Below are 15,506 nucleotides of genomic sequence, written 5' to 3'. Positions count from 1 at the left end.
AAGAATTCTTTGTGTTTGCTGTTATGGTATAAAACTAACTGCATATTTAGGAAAAACAGGAAATGAAAGGATGTACCAAATTTATGAATTTTGCAACCTTAGGGTTTTGACTTTAGGACTAGTCCAAATTAGTCATATCGCATTAATGTTACATATATAATGTGTATATTATGCAAAGCCTTTCATCAGTATAGGTACTGTTCGACGTTGACCTACTCCTTCTGAATATCTATTTAGTTTCAATTTAAATGCGACTATTGAAATCATCGATTATCTGCATATTTAAGAATCATCATATATCCATTACGTAGTATTTATTGTAATTATCTACTAATATACCTTGCTCTTGTATTATAACCCTTTTCAGTGGTTTATTTAAGGGGGCGCAGCCGGGGCGCGCGTCCCCTAAAATTTTCAAATTTAAGGTAAATCGCGGTATCTTGTTTAGGAAAATTTACTAAACGATAAAAGAAGCAATAATTCCTTCCACTCCCGGAGAAATAGATGACATCTTTTAATTTCTTGAATTTTTTTATTGAGAGAACTTATTTTTTCCAAAAATCATTGAAATTTGCGTCATTTTATTAATTTCAGCTGATCAAAAATGATACAAAATTGTACAAATGACTAAATAGGAGATATATTTCAAGCCCTATGAAATCTGTAAAATCTAGGAGCTTCCGGGTGGTTAAGCCCTCATCAGGGCTTTGCCCTGGACCCACTGGGGGCCCCAGGCCCCCTGCCTCATAATGTGGCGCCCCCCGTAACCGCAATTCCTGGATCCGCCCCTGTTTTTAAAGTCAAAAAGGCATGAAATGAATATTATTATGCTTTATAGATATGGGTGCGGGGGGGGGGGCGTGGCGTAGCATGCCAGAAACTCTAGTCGAGAATTGAGATATACACAATTAAAATGATCATTAAATTGTCCTTCTTTTTTTTCAGGATAAGTTGAAATGATAGCCTTCATCTTCTGTTTTGCATTGATTCCCTGCACAGCGATTTTTTTCGTCGTATACTTGTTTATAGTATGTGAAAGATTGCTCGCCAAAGGTATGGATGGAAAAATAATTTTATTAGGTGCAGTGTGACATACTCTTAATTGATCATTATAATCGTTGAGTGCAGTGCTTAAAAATATCTTCTTTTGATTTAGATGGTAATCAATCAAAGTCGAAATTCAACAGACAACTAGAAGATCCAGGTATGCCTAATTTTGAAATAGATATCACGGTTTTATAAAATCGGTATTTTCATCCGATGATACTGTAGGAAAATGGGATTCTTTAGTTAATATTGCAAGCTTGATTATATGTATTTATCTAGACATGTTGTATTAAATATTCATATCATGCATCACATCAGATTTATAAAACTTTGGACTCAAAACTATCTTATTTGCAAACAAAATATGTTATACTGTTATAGAAAAAAGATAATAATATGATTGAGAGCTTGTATCACTTTTTCGATGGTGAAATCATAATTCATACGAGCTGTGTTAACGAGCCATTAAGTAAAATCTTTATGTAATGATGCACCTTAAACCTACGGCGTTTGATATAGTGATTGTTCTTTCGTCAGGTACCCACTGTTACGAGTTTCTCAATATGACTTTAAAAACGGTGGTCTCCTGGCATGATAAATAACACTCAATGCTACGACAAGTAGGGGCATTTATGGGTCAAAACATAAATCTGATGACGTTTCTATATAAGTGAACAATTCTCAAATGGGACGTCAAAGAAACAAAAAGTAATCAAACGAGCTATAACTGTGTTGGGATGCCAACACAAATGTCTCCGAGCACCTCCCCATTTTGAAAAATCTGAAAATAGATTGGAAGGAAATACTGATGCTAGAAATGAATTGTGGACCCTCCATTTACCCCAGAACCCAAATGTTGTACAGATTTTAACACTTTCAAATATTTCAGTATATGGCGGCCATTTTGAAAATGGCGGCTCAAAAATAATTTTTGATGGTGGAAATGGACTCGGGGTCACCAAAACACCCTAGAAATAGAATTTGGTTGAAATCCGACAACCTTCAGTTTTTGACATTTTTTGGCCGCCATTTTGAAACAGCGGCCATTTTGAAACAGCGGCATTTTGAAAATTTGAAAAGTTGATTGCACCCCTCCTAATGACCCTCTATCAGCTCACAAAGTTTGAAGTGGATCAGTCGAAGCATGTTCATAAAATCGCGCGGACAAATTTCTCACTAAAGAAGAGGAAAAATAAGAAGAAAATAATAACGAGCTATAACTGTGTTGGGATACCAACACAAATGTCTCCGAACACCTCCCAATGTCAGAAATAATTTTTGATGCCAGATATGCACTCAGGATCCTCCATAAACCCTAGAAACTAAATTTGGTTGAAATCCGACGGACTTGTTTTTTGGCCGCCATTTTGTTCAATGGTGGCCATTTTGAAACATTTGCACAAAACTCCTGCACAAAATTTGGTCAAAATAATAATAATAATAAGAAACAATAGAATCACTATAAGGTCTTCCGTGAAGAACGGAAGACCTTAATAAGAAACAGTAGAATCACTATAAGGTCTTCCGTGAAGAACGGAAGACCTTAATAAACAGTAGAATCACTATAAGGTCTTCCGTCTGGAACGGAAGACCTTAAGAATAATAATAAGAAACGGAGCAAAAACAATATGTCTCCGACACTTTGTGTTCGGAGACATAATAATAAGAATAACTAGAAACTCATTACTAGTAATGAGTAGGTCTTCCGTTATACTACTTCCTGTCGAGATTGGAAGTTTAAAAGCCATTCATTACAATTGAATTTTATTTCTTCACACATTATCCGTTGATATTAAGGTCATCAGTGTTAGAAACAAACTGCAGTTCAGATTGCTTTAGTCAAATTCAGTTCCAGTTTTGTAAAATGCATTGGAATTTTCAAAAATATATTCCACAAAATGTACCGTTGCGCCTTACAAAAAAAAAATCATTATGATTCCTGTTGTCTATATTCACTTTCGGTCATGACCGGAAGAGCTCCAATCGAATAAATATTTCATTCTACATCTTAATAATTCTCAACTAATCATACTTTTCGCTTTCGACAAAAATACACATGTTTGAGACAACTTCCGGTTTTTCGGTCGTACATATTTTACATGAACAAGACCTAATCATCATCCATAATAGCCCCAATATCTGTCCCAAAAAAACTTCAAAAAATTATATTTTTTATACGGCTTCCTGTCACGACCGGAAGTGACGGCTACGTACGATTCTCACATGATGCAAACACACTGATGACTGACTATCAGTCTTGAAAATTTGAGACTTCAGTCGTTCATATTTGCAGAATATTAGCTTGAACAAATTCTCATTTTGAAGACTGCAAATCTCGCGACCGGAATTAGATTTCACCAAAATACTTTACGTTTCTCTAGACATTTGCAATGTTTTGCAATGTCAATAACATACAAGAAAATCATTTGTAATACTCCATATACAAGCGAGATTTAAGACAAAGTCAAAAACTCAATTTTTCCACTTTTTCTCACAAAACCGGAAGTTGCCGTTTTTGCTTCCGGTAGGGTCAACATATTTCAAAAGAACAAGAATGAAGCAATAAGCTAATGTTCGTTCTGCGTCAAAAGAAAAAATCTGAAATTTTCGATTTCTTTGATCACTTCCGGTGAGGTCCGGAAGTGACGGTTGACGAAGTTAACCATATTCGACAATCTCACTTGTCATGATCTATCATTCCTGAAAGTTTAGTGCCTTAATCTTTAACTGTTGCTGAGCAATTTCGTAAACAAAATTTCATTTTGAGAACAGGAAATCGCGCAACCGGAAGTAGATTTTACAAAGATATTTGAGGTTACTTTAGATATTGTCGGTGTAGGTAACATATTTCAAAATTATTTCAAATACTTCATTCACAAGCGAGATTTATGGGAAATAAAAACGTCCAATTTTACCGTTTCGGAAATCGGACATATCTGACGAACGGAAGTGAATTTCAAAAAAATGAAAAAAAGTCTGGAGGTATCTATATTCTCTATCATCCCTGAAAATTTCAAGAAAATCCATCCAGCCATCTCTGAGAAATCTTCAGTGAAAAAAAAAAGAATAATAATAATAATAAACAGTAGAATCACTATAAGGTCTTCCGTCTGGAACGGAAGACCTTAATAAGAAACGGAGCGAAAACAATATGTCTCCGACACTTTGTGTTCGGAGACATAATAAGAGGTACTTTCGTGGCAATTCCAGATCATGCTATAATATTGTAAAGTCATATGATTTGACTAAGCAATTAGAATATCATTTTATTTACCTAAAGAAAGCCACCAAAGCTTTAGAATGACAAATAATGCGAAGGTGAATTGCTCCCGCATCTGCACCATTACGGAGATTCTAAGGAGTTGTAACCCTCTCCCCAAAACAATCGGAAAGGGCTACATTATTGTAACCAGTTAAAATTATATAGAAATTCGTAACTATGTACATGTATATAATGTATTGATAAACAATTATATACATGGTTTTGTATATTTTATTTTACAGAAAATCCATTACTTACTAGAATCTTTGATGATAACCCGAACGAATCAAATAAAGGTTTGGATTTTAGAAGTTTTTGAATATTTCAACATTAGATGCTCCTTCACAATTCAAACACGTGGAACAGAATGATCGTCTGGCTTAGATATCATTGAGACACTTGTTACCTTTTCAGTGTGAAATATAGATAACTTCTGCAGATATAAACTTTGAAATGACAGATTTGTTGATCAGTTGCAAAATGACAATTTATATATAAAAATAAGATGGGGTAGGTGGAGCGTATTTAAAACTTACATGATATAAATGCAATATCTCTTGATAAATCATCTTCACAAGTTAAGGGTTACATGTATTATTCGTTACCTCGCACTAACCCTATCAATCACCATTCAAACCATGGATTTGGGACATCTTTTGACGCAATAAGCTAAAAGGAAATCAGCAAATGAAATTCCCTTGTTTAAGATGCAAGTTTGGTAAGAGCAAAAACATAAAGTAAACGATTGTCTATTTCAATTTTAAATGTTGAAACACAATCCACAAACATACTTAGGCAATGCATCGTTTTCATGTGGCTTGTAATCTAAAACTTTATCTAATTGTTTCTTTAAAAAAATAAATTTTCGAAAATCAATCGACGGTCACAAATTCTACACCATATTGCAGATGCCGCGCCATGCGTGTTTAGTTTCGTTTTCGATCGATTATAAAAGCTGTTGTATGATTTGCTCCACACTACAGGCTGCAAACCTATCATATGCTCCATCTCAAGCCCAGGTTTTGAATGGTGACTGGTGTCAAGGGTTAGTGCGAGGTAACGAATTAATAACCCTTGACTTGTGTATATGTTGACATTCAGTGTCATGACTTTGTAACGTTAAGCAACGTTAACATAACATGTCCGTCTGTCCGTCAGATCAGTTTTCCGCACTTTTTTCTCTGTTCTTGCAGATATTTATTTGATATTTGGTACATTGTTTTGCCCTAACAAATTACAGATCAAGTTCGAATTTCATCTCGGTCCGTTGATTTTTCACTAAGTTATGGCCCTTGGACTTAGAAAAATAGCATGAATTATTAGTTTACATCCAAGTTTCTTATTCCTTTACTACACTCATCAAAACTTCCAGCATAGTAATGCGACAATGTAGCTAATTTATTCATGATCACCTACAATTCACAGTTCATTGACTTGGTTAAAGACTTAAAACCTAATTATAAATTTGTCTTTGATCTAGTCTTTGTACTTGAATAGTAGTTGATTTCCAACCATTCATATCCTGGTTCCCCAATAGTTCCCTTTACCATACCATACATATTGAACTTTGAATATTGTTGCGGTCCAGTTTGCGACCGGTAGCGGACTATGTATTGTCATGGAATACTCTAAAATGTTTGTTTATTTAACAATTATTAAAAATTATTTCTCTGGAAGATCACAATGAAGCATTGATATACAACGAATTTACTTCATCATATCGTATCATCTCAAGATGTCATTTTTAAAAATGGCTTAGATCCGTCAAAGAGTGTCCACCACTTTACTCTCATTTTTCCTATTTCAGGGTAGTTTATTGAAAACGGATGTAGGTTTTTGAATCAATTTAACAATATTTAGTAATGAAGAAAGATTCTATTATAGCTTACGGACTTCACTTCTTATATGAAACAATATAAATGGTTTAAGATGTAACTCTGGAGCAAGTGTTTCATTGGCAAAATTTATTAATTTATAAGTATACACGTAGATGATTTATTTTAAAATCACAATCATAGTTTAACTCCAAGTATCAACATAAATAAATAAAAGCTGCATGAAATCGACGCAAGACGATGGGAAAAGTAGCAACAAGAAAGAATGAAAACAAAAAGAACGAATACAACTCTAAAGATAATGCTCTCTGTTTTGGAACTACCCACCATTTATACATTAAAGTTGTTTAACTAATACACCAAAGTCGATTGATGTATTTTGCACATATTTTCTCTACAACTACAGGACCAAGTGACGTACTTCGTTTGGTGTTAATTGGTGAAACTGGTTCCGGGAAGAGCACCACAGGCAACACTATTTTAGATGACGATGATGCTTTTACTTCATTGCTAGATGACGCCAGCAAGTGTTGTTGCAAACAAACGAAAACACGATTTGGAAGAAAGATTGAAGTAATTGATACAGCGGGAATATTTGATTCTGTGACGGAACTTGGCACATTCCAACGAGAAATTGTAAAATGTATTGCTATGACTCAGCCCGGACCCACTGCTTTCCTTATGGTTGTTCGACCTTATGTCTTGACAACGGAACAATATAAGGCTTTCGAAAAGTTCTTGAAAATCTTTGGAGAAGAAATTTATAAACACTTGATTATAATTTTCACAAGACCAAAAGAAACTTCAGAAAACTGCAGAAAAATACCAGAACAACTTCGTAATATTCTTTGTAAGTGCAATAATAATTTGATATATTTTGACAATCATCTAAAAGGCATTGAAAGAGATAAACAAGTGAAGAATCTCCTCGAACTAATAGACAAGGAAATTTGTAAAAAAGCGGATACTTTTAAGCATACGTTCTATGAAGAAGCAGAAAGGATTATCACAAATTCACATAACTACCTTCGTCTTCTCTATAACAAAGACACACCAGAGGAAAATGATAATGCGACCAACAGGGAGATTGATCAAGGGAAGGGGTTGATGTTAAAGATTCTTTTGAGGAGCTTCGCAAAGATATTCAAAGCAGAGAATTTTAATGTAACAACGAAGCCTTTTCGACCGATATCAATAACAGGTGAGTTCATTTTGCATTCATCAACACACTGTCAACAAAATCAATGATGTAAAATTATAAAATTTCTATCAAGAAGCAGAATGAAATAAATTTAGATATATAATTTCAATGAATGTCTTCTTAAATGATTATTTCCATATTTTTCTTTACACTAGGAAATCTATTTTTTAGGGCATGTTGTGATTATGTTCAGTTCAGAACAAATATTTGATTTGTTTAGAAAACTATTGTCTCGGATAAAAATTCAAAATTGATGTGTTCGTCTTCCATGTCAATGTCAATAAGCATTTGTTTTGCTTGAAATTATCAGGAGTGTACATATTAAGCAATGGCTTTTCATATATCAATTGGTTTGAGGTTCATGTAGTTTACTCTTTTGCGACAAATTATGAAGCACCGACTTCCCCAACCTACATGTAGCTTAAAATCCGATTGCTGAATTAACTTTTCATTTCATTCCTTACATCAATATTGATGTTTCGAGCGTTACGAAGCGCACAAAATATTGACATTTTAATTAAGTAAATTAAAAAAAAACATGCGTACATGATATCAAAGGTATTTTGTAAGTAATTTATTCAATTCATTTACAGATTATGAGTTGCGAATTATTATGTTTGGCCTTTCTGGAAGTGGCAAAAGTGCAACAGGGAACACTATTTTAAATGACAGGAAATTCAAATCCTGCTTTTCATCATCTGAAACAATTCATACTTGCAAGAGAGGAACCAAGGAACGCTTTGGAATTATTCTACAAGTGATTGATACCCCAGATATTATAGAACTGAGTGATGGAGATTGCGATCGAGAATTAAGGAAATGCGTCGGACTAACTGCGCCGGGGCCGCATGCAATTTTGTTTGTAGTGCAAGCCGGGAGATTTACACAAAACAACGAGAAAACAATAAGTAAATTAGAAACCTATTTTGGACACGAAATGTGGAATTATTTCTTTCTCATATTTTCTCACGGAGATGAAATACAACAGAAGCATGGTTCTTTGGAAACATTTGTAAAGAAAGCACCATCTAATTTAAACCAAATTCTTATAAAATGTCAGAGAAGATGTATTGCGTTCAATAACAAAAGTGAAAAGCTAAACGAAAGACAAGTTCAAGATCTGATAACAAAGATAAGGGATATTATTTTACAAAATGCCACAGATCATTTTAGAAATGAAAGATATGATTTAGCAGAAAACGCAATGAAAGAAAGGGAAGAGAATTTGATGCAAGACACTAATAACGTGCTTTTACATGGAAAACACCCACGAGAGAAAGTGAGGGATGAGCTTAATAGTTATGATTCTGAAGCTTCTAAACTCCTTTCCAGAAGAACCTTACATTGTAGATAAAAACTTCATGTATTATTGTCATTTTTTTTTCATTTGGCGACTTAATTAGTTTTCGTTCTCTGTCGTTATCAAGGATGTTAAAAGACAAACTTTGAAACTTTGTATTCATCTGACTGTAATTATGTGCAAGATTTTCTTGACTTCCAGTGACGTAGGTATGTTTGTTATCTAATCATTTATGCTCTATGCACAGGACACTTTTCTTTCATATTGCATGATACATATACGCGGTTGGTGAAACCGGGCGACAGAGAATGCTTACTTCTCCTAGATACCCGATTCCACTTCAGGTATGTCCAAGAATCAGAATCTCCTCAGCTCTTCATTTTGTATTCATTGTAGGAAGTATGAAATTGATCACTGTTCGTTATTTTCACCTTTTCATGAAAGATGAATATAACGAACAGCGACCAATATCATGACTGGTAACAGGTCGTTCCGGCCCCAAAACTAATCAATCCCCTAGTCGTTCCGTCCTCAAGTCGTTCCGTCCCTAGTTGATCCGGCCCCAGTCAATCCGGCCCCCAGGTTTATAAAGTTTTTACTGTCTTCTTATTTACAGTTAATGCTATAATTTTCATCCAAACATCAATATGATTATATTGTTTGTAGTGATTATAACCATGATTTAGATTAAAGATTTGTTTGTAACATGTACATGTGCGTGACGTGTACGTTATCTGTTTGGAACACTACGGATGCAGACACTTAAGAGTTCTAGAATTTGTATTTCTTTATATCTTTTTTTTCAATTTGTAAGTGATAATTGCTATATGTTAAAGCAATACAAGCTGTAATTAACTGGCGGTACTTTCAACTATCACAATAGTCTGCACTAATATTAACACCTATCGATATGACTAATATAATACATCAATAATTGACTAATATAATCCTCATGCCTACACATTTCATTTGTTTTAAAATATTACATCATGTAAATTTTGAGTATTAAAAGTATGAGGAAATAATAAATAGCAAACGTGCCACTCAAATCAAATTTTGATAATGAATTAATTGTCAATAAAATTGTCTATGTTATTCTATTTGATCGTTTATTTTGAATTAATTTAACTTGTATTGCTTTAAATGAAATTTGATGAATTAATACATTTTTTATTTATCATATTAAACAATGTTTCATCATTTATAAAACATAAATGTACTTCCCACCCCATTACATAAATTATAAACAGAAAATATCTATAAAACGTATATGGGGACGGACTGACTACGGTAATTGTGGCCGGAATGACTTGGGGCCGGATCGACTGGGACCGGATTGACCGACATTCATCATGACTTCTATAAGCAATACAAAATAGATAGTTGAGCAAACACGGACCTCTCGACAAAATTAAAATCGCTTTCGAGGCCCTCCGAATCCATAATAAGTATGCATATACATGTACAATGTATGTGCATAACTCTGTTGTGTCTAATGATTTCAGGGTGTTCAATTGAGATAATACGCTGACAGGTTTGTCAAATATTTAGGCACTATATCTAGGCCTAGGTGTCGTATTTTTGTGTTCTTGTACGAACAGTATGGATCATGGGTGTCCGTAATGTAATTTTCTTTATCTAAAACACTTTCCTGGCCGGACATGACCTTTACTGATATTTTGATTAAAATGACTCGGAATGTACGCAGTAGTTACATGTTAACACTCACATCACATGGCTGTATCGTATTGTTAAAAACTAGCAGGAACTAAAAATTACCAAGTGGGCGAGGAATGCAGAATTTGCATGTTTTAAAATATTCGAATTTCCCAAAATTTGTAACTTGAGCATAGGTTAGCATTCTCTGAATGAGCGTTAAAAACGTAAAAATCATTCTGATCTCCATCACTTTGTTCCAACTAGATCTGGCGACATAATTTTTCATCTATTGTGACGTCATGTCAGTGTTCATGTGATGTAGGCTATGGATTTAGTAAACTCCATAGTACAGTTAGGATTGTTCTAACTTCAAGCCCGATCCCTAAAGCTTACAGCAATCAATGAAAGTGTTTGGTTTTTTTTTTTTTTTTAGCTATTTGAAGCTTTAATGTCTTAAACTGTTTTTCAAACACCACCTAGTAATATTTCTTGAAATGGTAATCTAGTAATGTAAATGATGAATAAAACATGTTTGCATAGATAGGAATTTTAGACACCATTTTCCAATATGCGTTTTTACAAAGTTTTTAACCTAGAGGGGGTCATTGGGCTCTCAAATTATCCGCTACCCTATTTACTTCTTATGTCAAATGATTGCTGGAGTGTACAGGTAAAACATATTGAAATGTTTAAAAAATCTGAAGGTTTTTGAAAACACAATGTTCCGGATATGGTAGGCTATGATTAGTCAAAATTGCACTACTATACGTGCATTTTCATCACCTTGAAACCAAGAACATGGTTCAGTAGATGAAACATTATTGAAAACAGTCATATGCAATTCATTTTCTGCAATTCATATGAAAGAAACATATTTCTATCGTTTAAATAAAGACAGTGCCTTGAAATGTATGTATGTTAACACTGCTTGTTTTAAAGTGATATGTTCTATTTTTAGAAATGGCTGTACTCTGGGAAAGGCCGCTAAACATATTTTTCTTCGGGAATTTGGTCAATATACATCCTCGACAAAATATATGCAAATTTTGATAGAAATCTGTAGGGTTTTCAATGCTAAGACGTGGTACGGGGAATTACCTTAAGAAATATTACGATTTTTCTAATTTGAAACAAGCCCGATCGGAATCATAAAAAGGTAGTCATAGAGATCATTGTAATAAAAAAACCACATCCCCTTGATGTAAAATGGTTTACAAATTAAGGTGGGTCCTTAGTCCTGAATTTTTGGGGTTTAGGTAGCATTTTTATACCCCCCAAACGAAGTTCAGGGGGGGGGGGGGGGGGGTATATAGGAATCACTCTGTCCGTCTGTGCAGATTCGTGTCCGGGCCATAACTTCTTTGTTCTTTGACTAAGGCATACCATATTTGGCACACATGTGGATCATCATAAGACGATGTGTTGACTACCTTCATGACCTCTATATGACCTTGACCCTTGACCTCAAAGTCAAAAGTAAAGGTTTTTTTTTTACAATGAATTCGTGTCGTGACCATAACTTCTTTGTTCTTTGACATATGCATACCATATTTGACACATGAGTGTATCACCATAAGATGATGTGTCATGTAACTTCATGACCTCCATATGACCTTGACTTCAAGGTCAAAATTAAATGTTTTTACAATGGATTCGCGTCAGGGCCATGACTTTTTTGTTCTTTGACATAGGTATACCATATATGACAAATGAGTGTATCACCATGAGACGATGTGTCGGGTACCTTCATGACCTATATATGACCTTGAACTTTGACCTCAAGGTCAAATTGATTATAGGGTTTTGACATAGTCATACCATAAGACATGGGTGTATCACTATGAGACTATGTACCATGTACATTCATGACCTCTTTATAACCTTGACCTTTGATCTCAAGGTCAAAATTATGGGTTTATGCCATGGATTTGTGTTCGGACTATATGTTCCATTTTCTTCTACAAAGGCATGCCATATTTTTACACTCGGGAAAGAGGTAATTTATACCTATTAACAACACCCTTTGGGAGATTGGGGTAAACGGGGGTATTCTTAGTGAGCATTGCTCACAATACCTCTTGTTTTGATTGGAATCAATAAATTAACATTCAGAGTAATGAAAATGGCAAAACAGTTAAGGATTTCCTATCAATTTTCATTACAGACACTACTGAAGTCATGTACCCCTTTGTAGATTTTTATGAAATTCATTGGAACCAGTTATTTGTTGTTATTTTAAAATAAAAACAACAAAATATTATTTGAATTGCACTTATTTATCGGGAAACATGTTAATAACTTTAACACATGTCATTTTCAATATGTTCATCAACTTTGATAATAATATGTGCAAATTTATTGAATTAGCGTTATTCTCCAAAATGTTAAAAAAAAAACAAAAACAAATGTTGACGCATTTTCCTTATAGCATGGTTTACATATCATTTCTTTTCTGTTTATATTAGTAAATGTACATCTGTTATAGTTATTTATGAGAAAAGATCCAAACCTTTCCTTAATGATTTCAAATTTATAGCTTCCAGAGTATGTATACCCCCATAAAAAACAGAAGTCTAGCACCATACAGTTGAGCTATTCAAAATCACTCGGGATTAAAATTTTATGCAGTTTCCTGAAAAAAGACAGATAATGATTCCTTATCACCTTGGTAAAATGTTTGTCAAAAATAAAGGAAAAATATCGCATAATGGACTAGAGTTATTGTCCTTGGATTCAATATTTTGAAACATATCATTGACTATTCAAATATAACTAAGACTTTTGAAATATTTTATGGCTAACAAGATTTTTTTTTACAATAACTATTTAAAAAGGCTTGAACAAAATGTGTTCCTGTCATTAAATCATTGACTTTGCAAAATCCTATGACGTCACAGGAGTGTGGAACTACGTTAAATAGCTTTTTAAAGGAAAATGATTTCTTGATTGACAGTGCATACAATTAGCAACAATATGATTATTTTAGTAATTTCTATCAATTCTGATATGGATCAGTACTTTTTTTCTCCAGTTTGAATATGGCGATTATATCTAAACTATGGTCATTTCGTTTCAAATGCTTTTTATAATATATTTCTTCGATATATCTCTTTTCTTACTGACATGTTTTTGAAGATTTAATACGTAGATTTAAGAAATAATAACAAATTACGTTTTCAATTTTCATAAATATTTTTTCTTAAAAATTTGAATGTTTATATCTGAATCTTTTAGACATGTTTTATTAGATATTCATATCATGCACCAAATCACAGCGAAATTGTGACTCAAAAATCTCTTATTTGCAAACCAAACACCCTTTTTATCATTCCGGGAAAAATCATATAAAATAATTGACAACTTGTATTACTCTTTCAATGGTGAAATCATACTTCACAAAAGGTGTTTTAACGAGCAATTAAATAAAAAATTTTAGTGTAATGAGCTACCTTAGTATTTCTTGTGCATGAGCTCATACGAAATAGCCACGCTTGAATAATCACTTGTTTGTTCAGTATATTTCACGCATACAGAAGTATATGTATGCCAGAAACATATGTATGTGTTGGAGTCACCAGCCGTGTTAAAAGAAAAATCTGGAAAACTCATTCTAAATTCAAAAAACTTGCCTATTAGTCAAATTCACATAGACTGCAAGTTCAGAAATCCACTTAATGGTTGAATTTATGAACTCATGGGGATCCGCCTTTACAGTATGAGGACTGAGTGAAATTATGTTCTGCAAATCATTTTACGTCTAATGTACATGTACGCTTAGGTACAGCAGATTGAACCCGAAATCCGCCAAGATTCAGGCCAGAGACTGTTTTTTCTTACGGGATCAATCATGACAAATATTTTATTATGTTCTTATCAATTCAAGTAATAATTAAATAAGTAATAATAAGTGAAGCGAAAAGATGTATTTGTTATGATAGTTATCGCCCTTGTCATTTTAATTGCTTATTAGACATACTCAAATAAATATTTCATGATGGTTAGTTTTGAATTAAAGTACATACAATTATAATCATTGTGTGTTTCTATAGTAGATTCTATAAAGATTAGCCAGTTTGGGTATGATTAGTATTTTGTTTTAATTTATAAGTAATTATACACTACGGATCATTATGGTACTGCGGACATATAGGATTCTTCTATACGATGGGTGCGGGGGAGAACGGTTCTATAGGTAAAACTCGACAAACCCTGTTAGGTACGTATAAGTGTGCGGACTTCCCAACTTATATTGTACGTCTTAATAATAAGTGTGCGGTCATCCCTGCTTATTACTGCCAGAGTGTGTGGTCAAACCCTGTTCTGGATTTGGCATCTCATAGCTACAAGTGTGTGGACATCCCTGGTTGTTGCTGCGCAAGATCAGGTGTGAGGACATCCCTGCCTGTCTTGTGGTAGAGCTCTGGTGTGCGGAAATCCCTGCCAGTGTCTCTGATTAGAACCGGTATTTATATAGTGATAGGTGTGCGGTCATCCCTGCCTATCACTGCGCAAAGGCAGGTGTGCGGACATCCCTGCTTGTCCTTGTGGAAGTGCGCTGGTGTGTGGAATTCCTTGCCAGTGCACTTGTTCGCTACCAGTCAATAGATCCTATATAGGCGCAGTACAACTGATTAAGTCTGCGCATTGTACATATTTGCAGCATCTCAGGGCTATCCGTTTCTATCACAGGTACGAGCCCGCGGGGGTCCACAGGCAGTGACCTCCCTTGCACGTTACATAAGTATCTACCAAGTTTCTCTTAAACAAGGAATAATTTCAGGCAACAGTCCATATTTACCAATGACAACTTTCCTCTGATTTCTCCCCCAGGGATAGAGTGAAGATTGCTGTTCCTCTTCCCTTGTCCTCTTCATTCCAGAAAACTTTAAACCATAAAAGACAATCTCAACACTGGATCCACATATTATTTGATGACAAAAGGACATTGAACAGAAATCAGCTTTGGCATCAGTAACATCGGATCGGAGGCTGTCTTTGTGATATCTCTGAACTTTTGTATGGGATTGTGTCCTAAACTGGATTGGAACACCAGTAAGAGTGACCTCTGAAAGCTATTGTTTTGCGGAATTAAAATACTTGGTCTTCTGATCCTTTCAAAATCCCCACATAATCATTGAGTTATTGAATACAAGTACATATGTATTATTATCAAAGAGTACATTGGAAATAAAAAAAGAAATA

General features: G+C 34.2%; 1 protein-coding gene across 1 annotated transcript; it reads left to right on the top strand.

Annotated features, from left to right (window-relative positions):
- The first annotated feature begins 945 nt into the window (after positions 1 to 945).
- Positions 946 to 10,841, top strand: LOC125662886 (GTPase IMAP family member 9-like). The gene is made up of 4 exons (XM_056147012.1): positions 946 to 1,053; positions 1,157 to 1,247; positions 6,551 to 7,345; positions 7,939 to 10,841. The coding sequence occupies exons 3-4, from the start codon at positions 6,796 to 6,798 to the stop codon at positions 8,697 to 8,699; spliced, it is 1,311 nt and encodes a 436-aa protein (XP_056002987.1). The 5' UTR covers positions 946 to 1,053; positions 1,157 to 1,247; positions 6,551 to 6,795; the 3' UTR covers positions 8,700 to 10,841.
- The last annotated feature ends 4,665 nt before the right edge of the window (positions 10,842 to 15,506 follow it).

This window comes from Ostrea edulis, chromosome 8, assembly GCF_947568905.1.
Source record: "Ostrea edulis chromosome 8, xbOstEdul1.1, whole genome shotgun sequence".
NCBI lineage: Eukaryota > Metazoa > Mollusca > Bivalvia > Ostreida > Ostreidae > Ostrea > Ostrea edulis.
The sequence above is the reverse complement of the archived record's forward strand: the minus strand, read 5'-3'. Positions and strand labels throughout refer to the sequence as shown.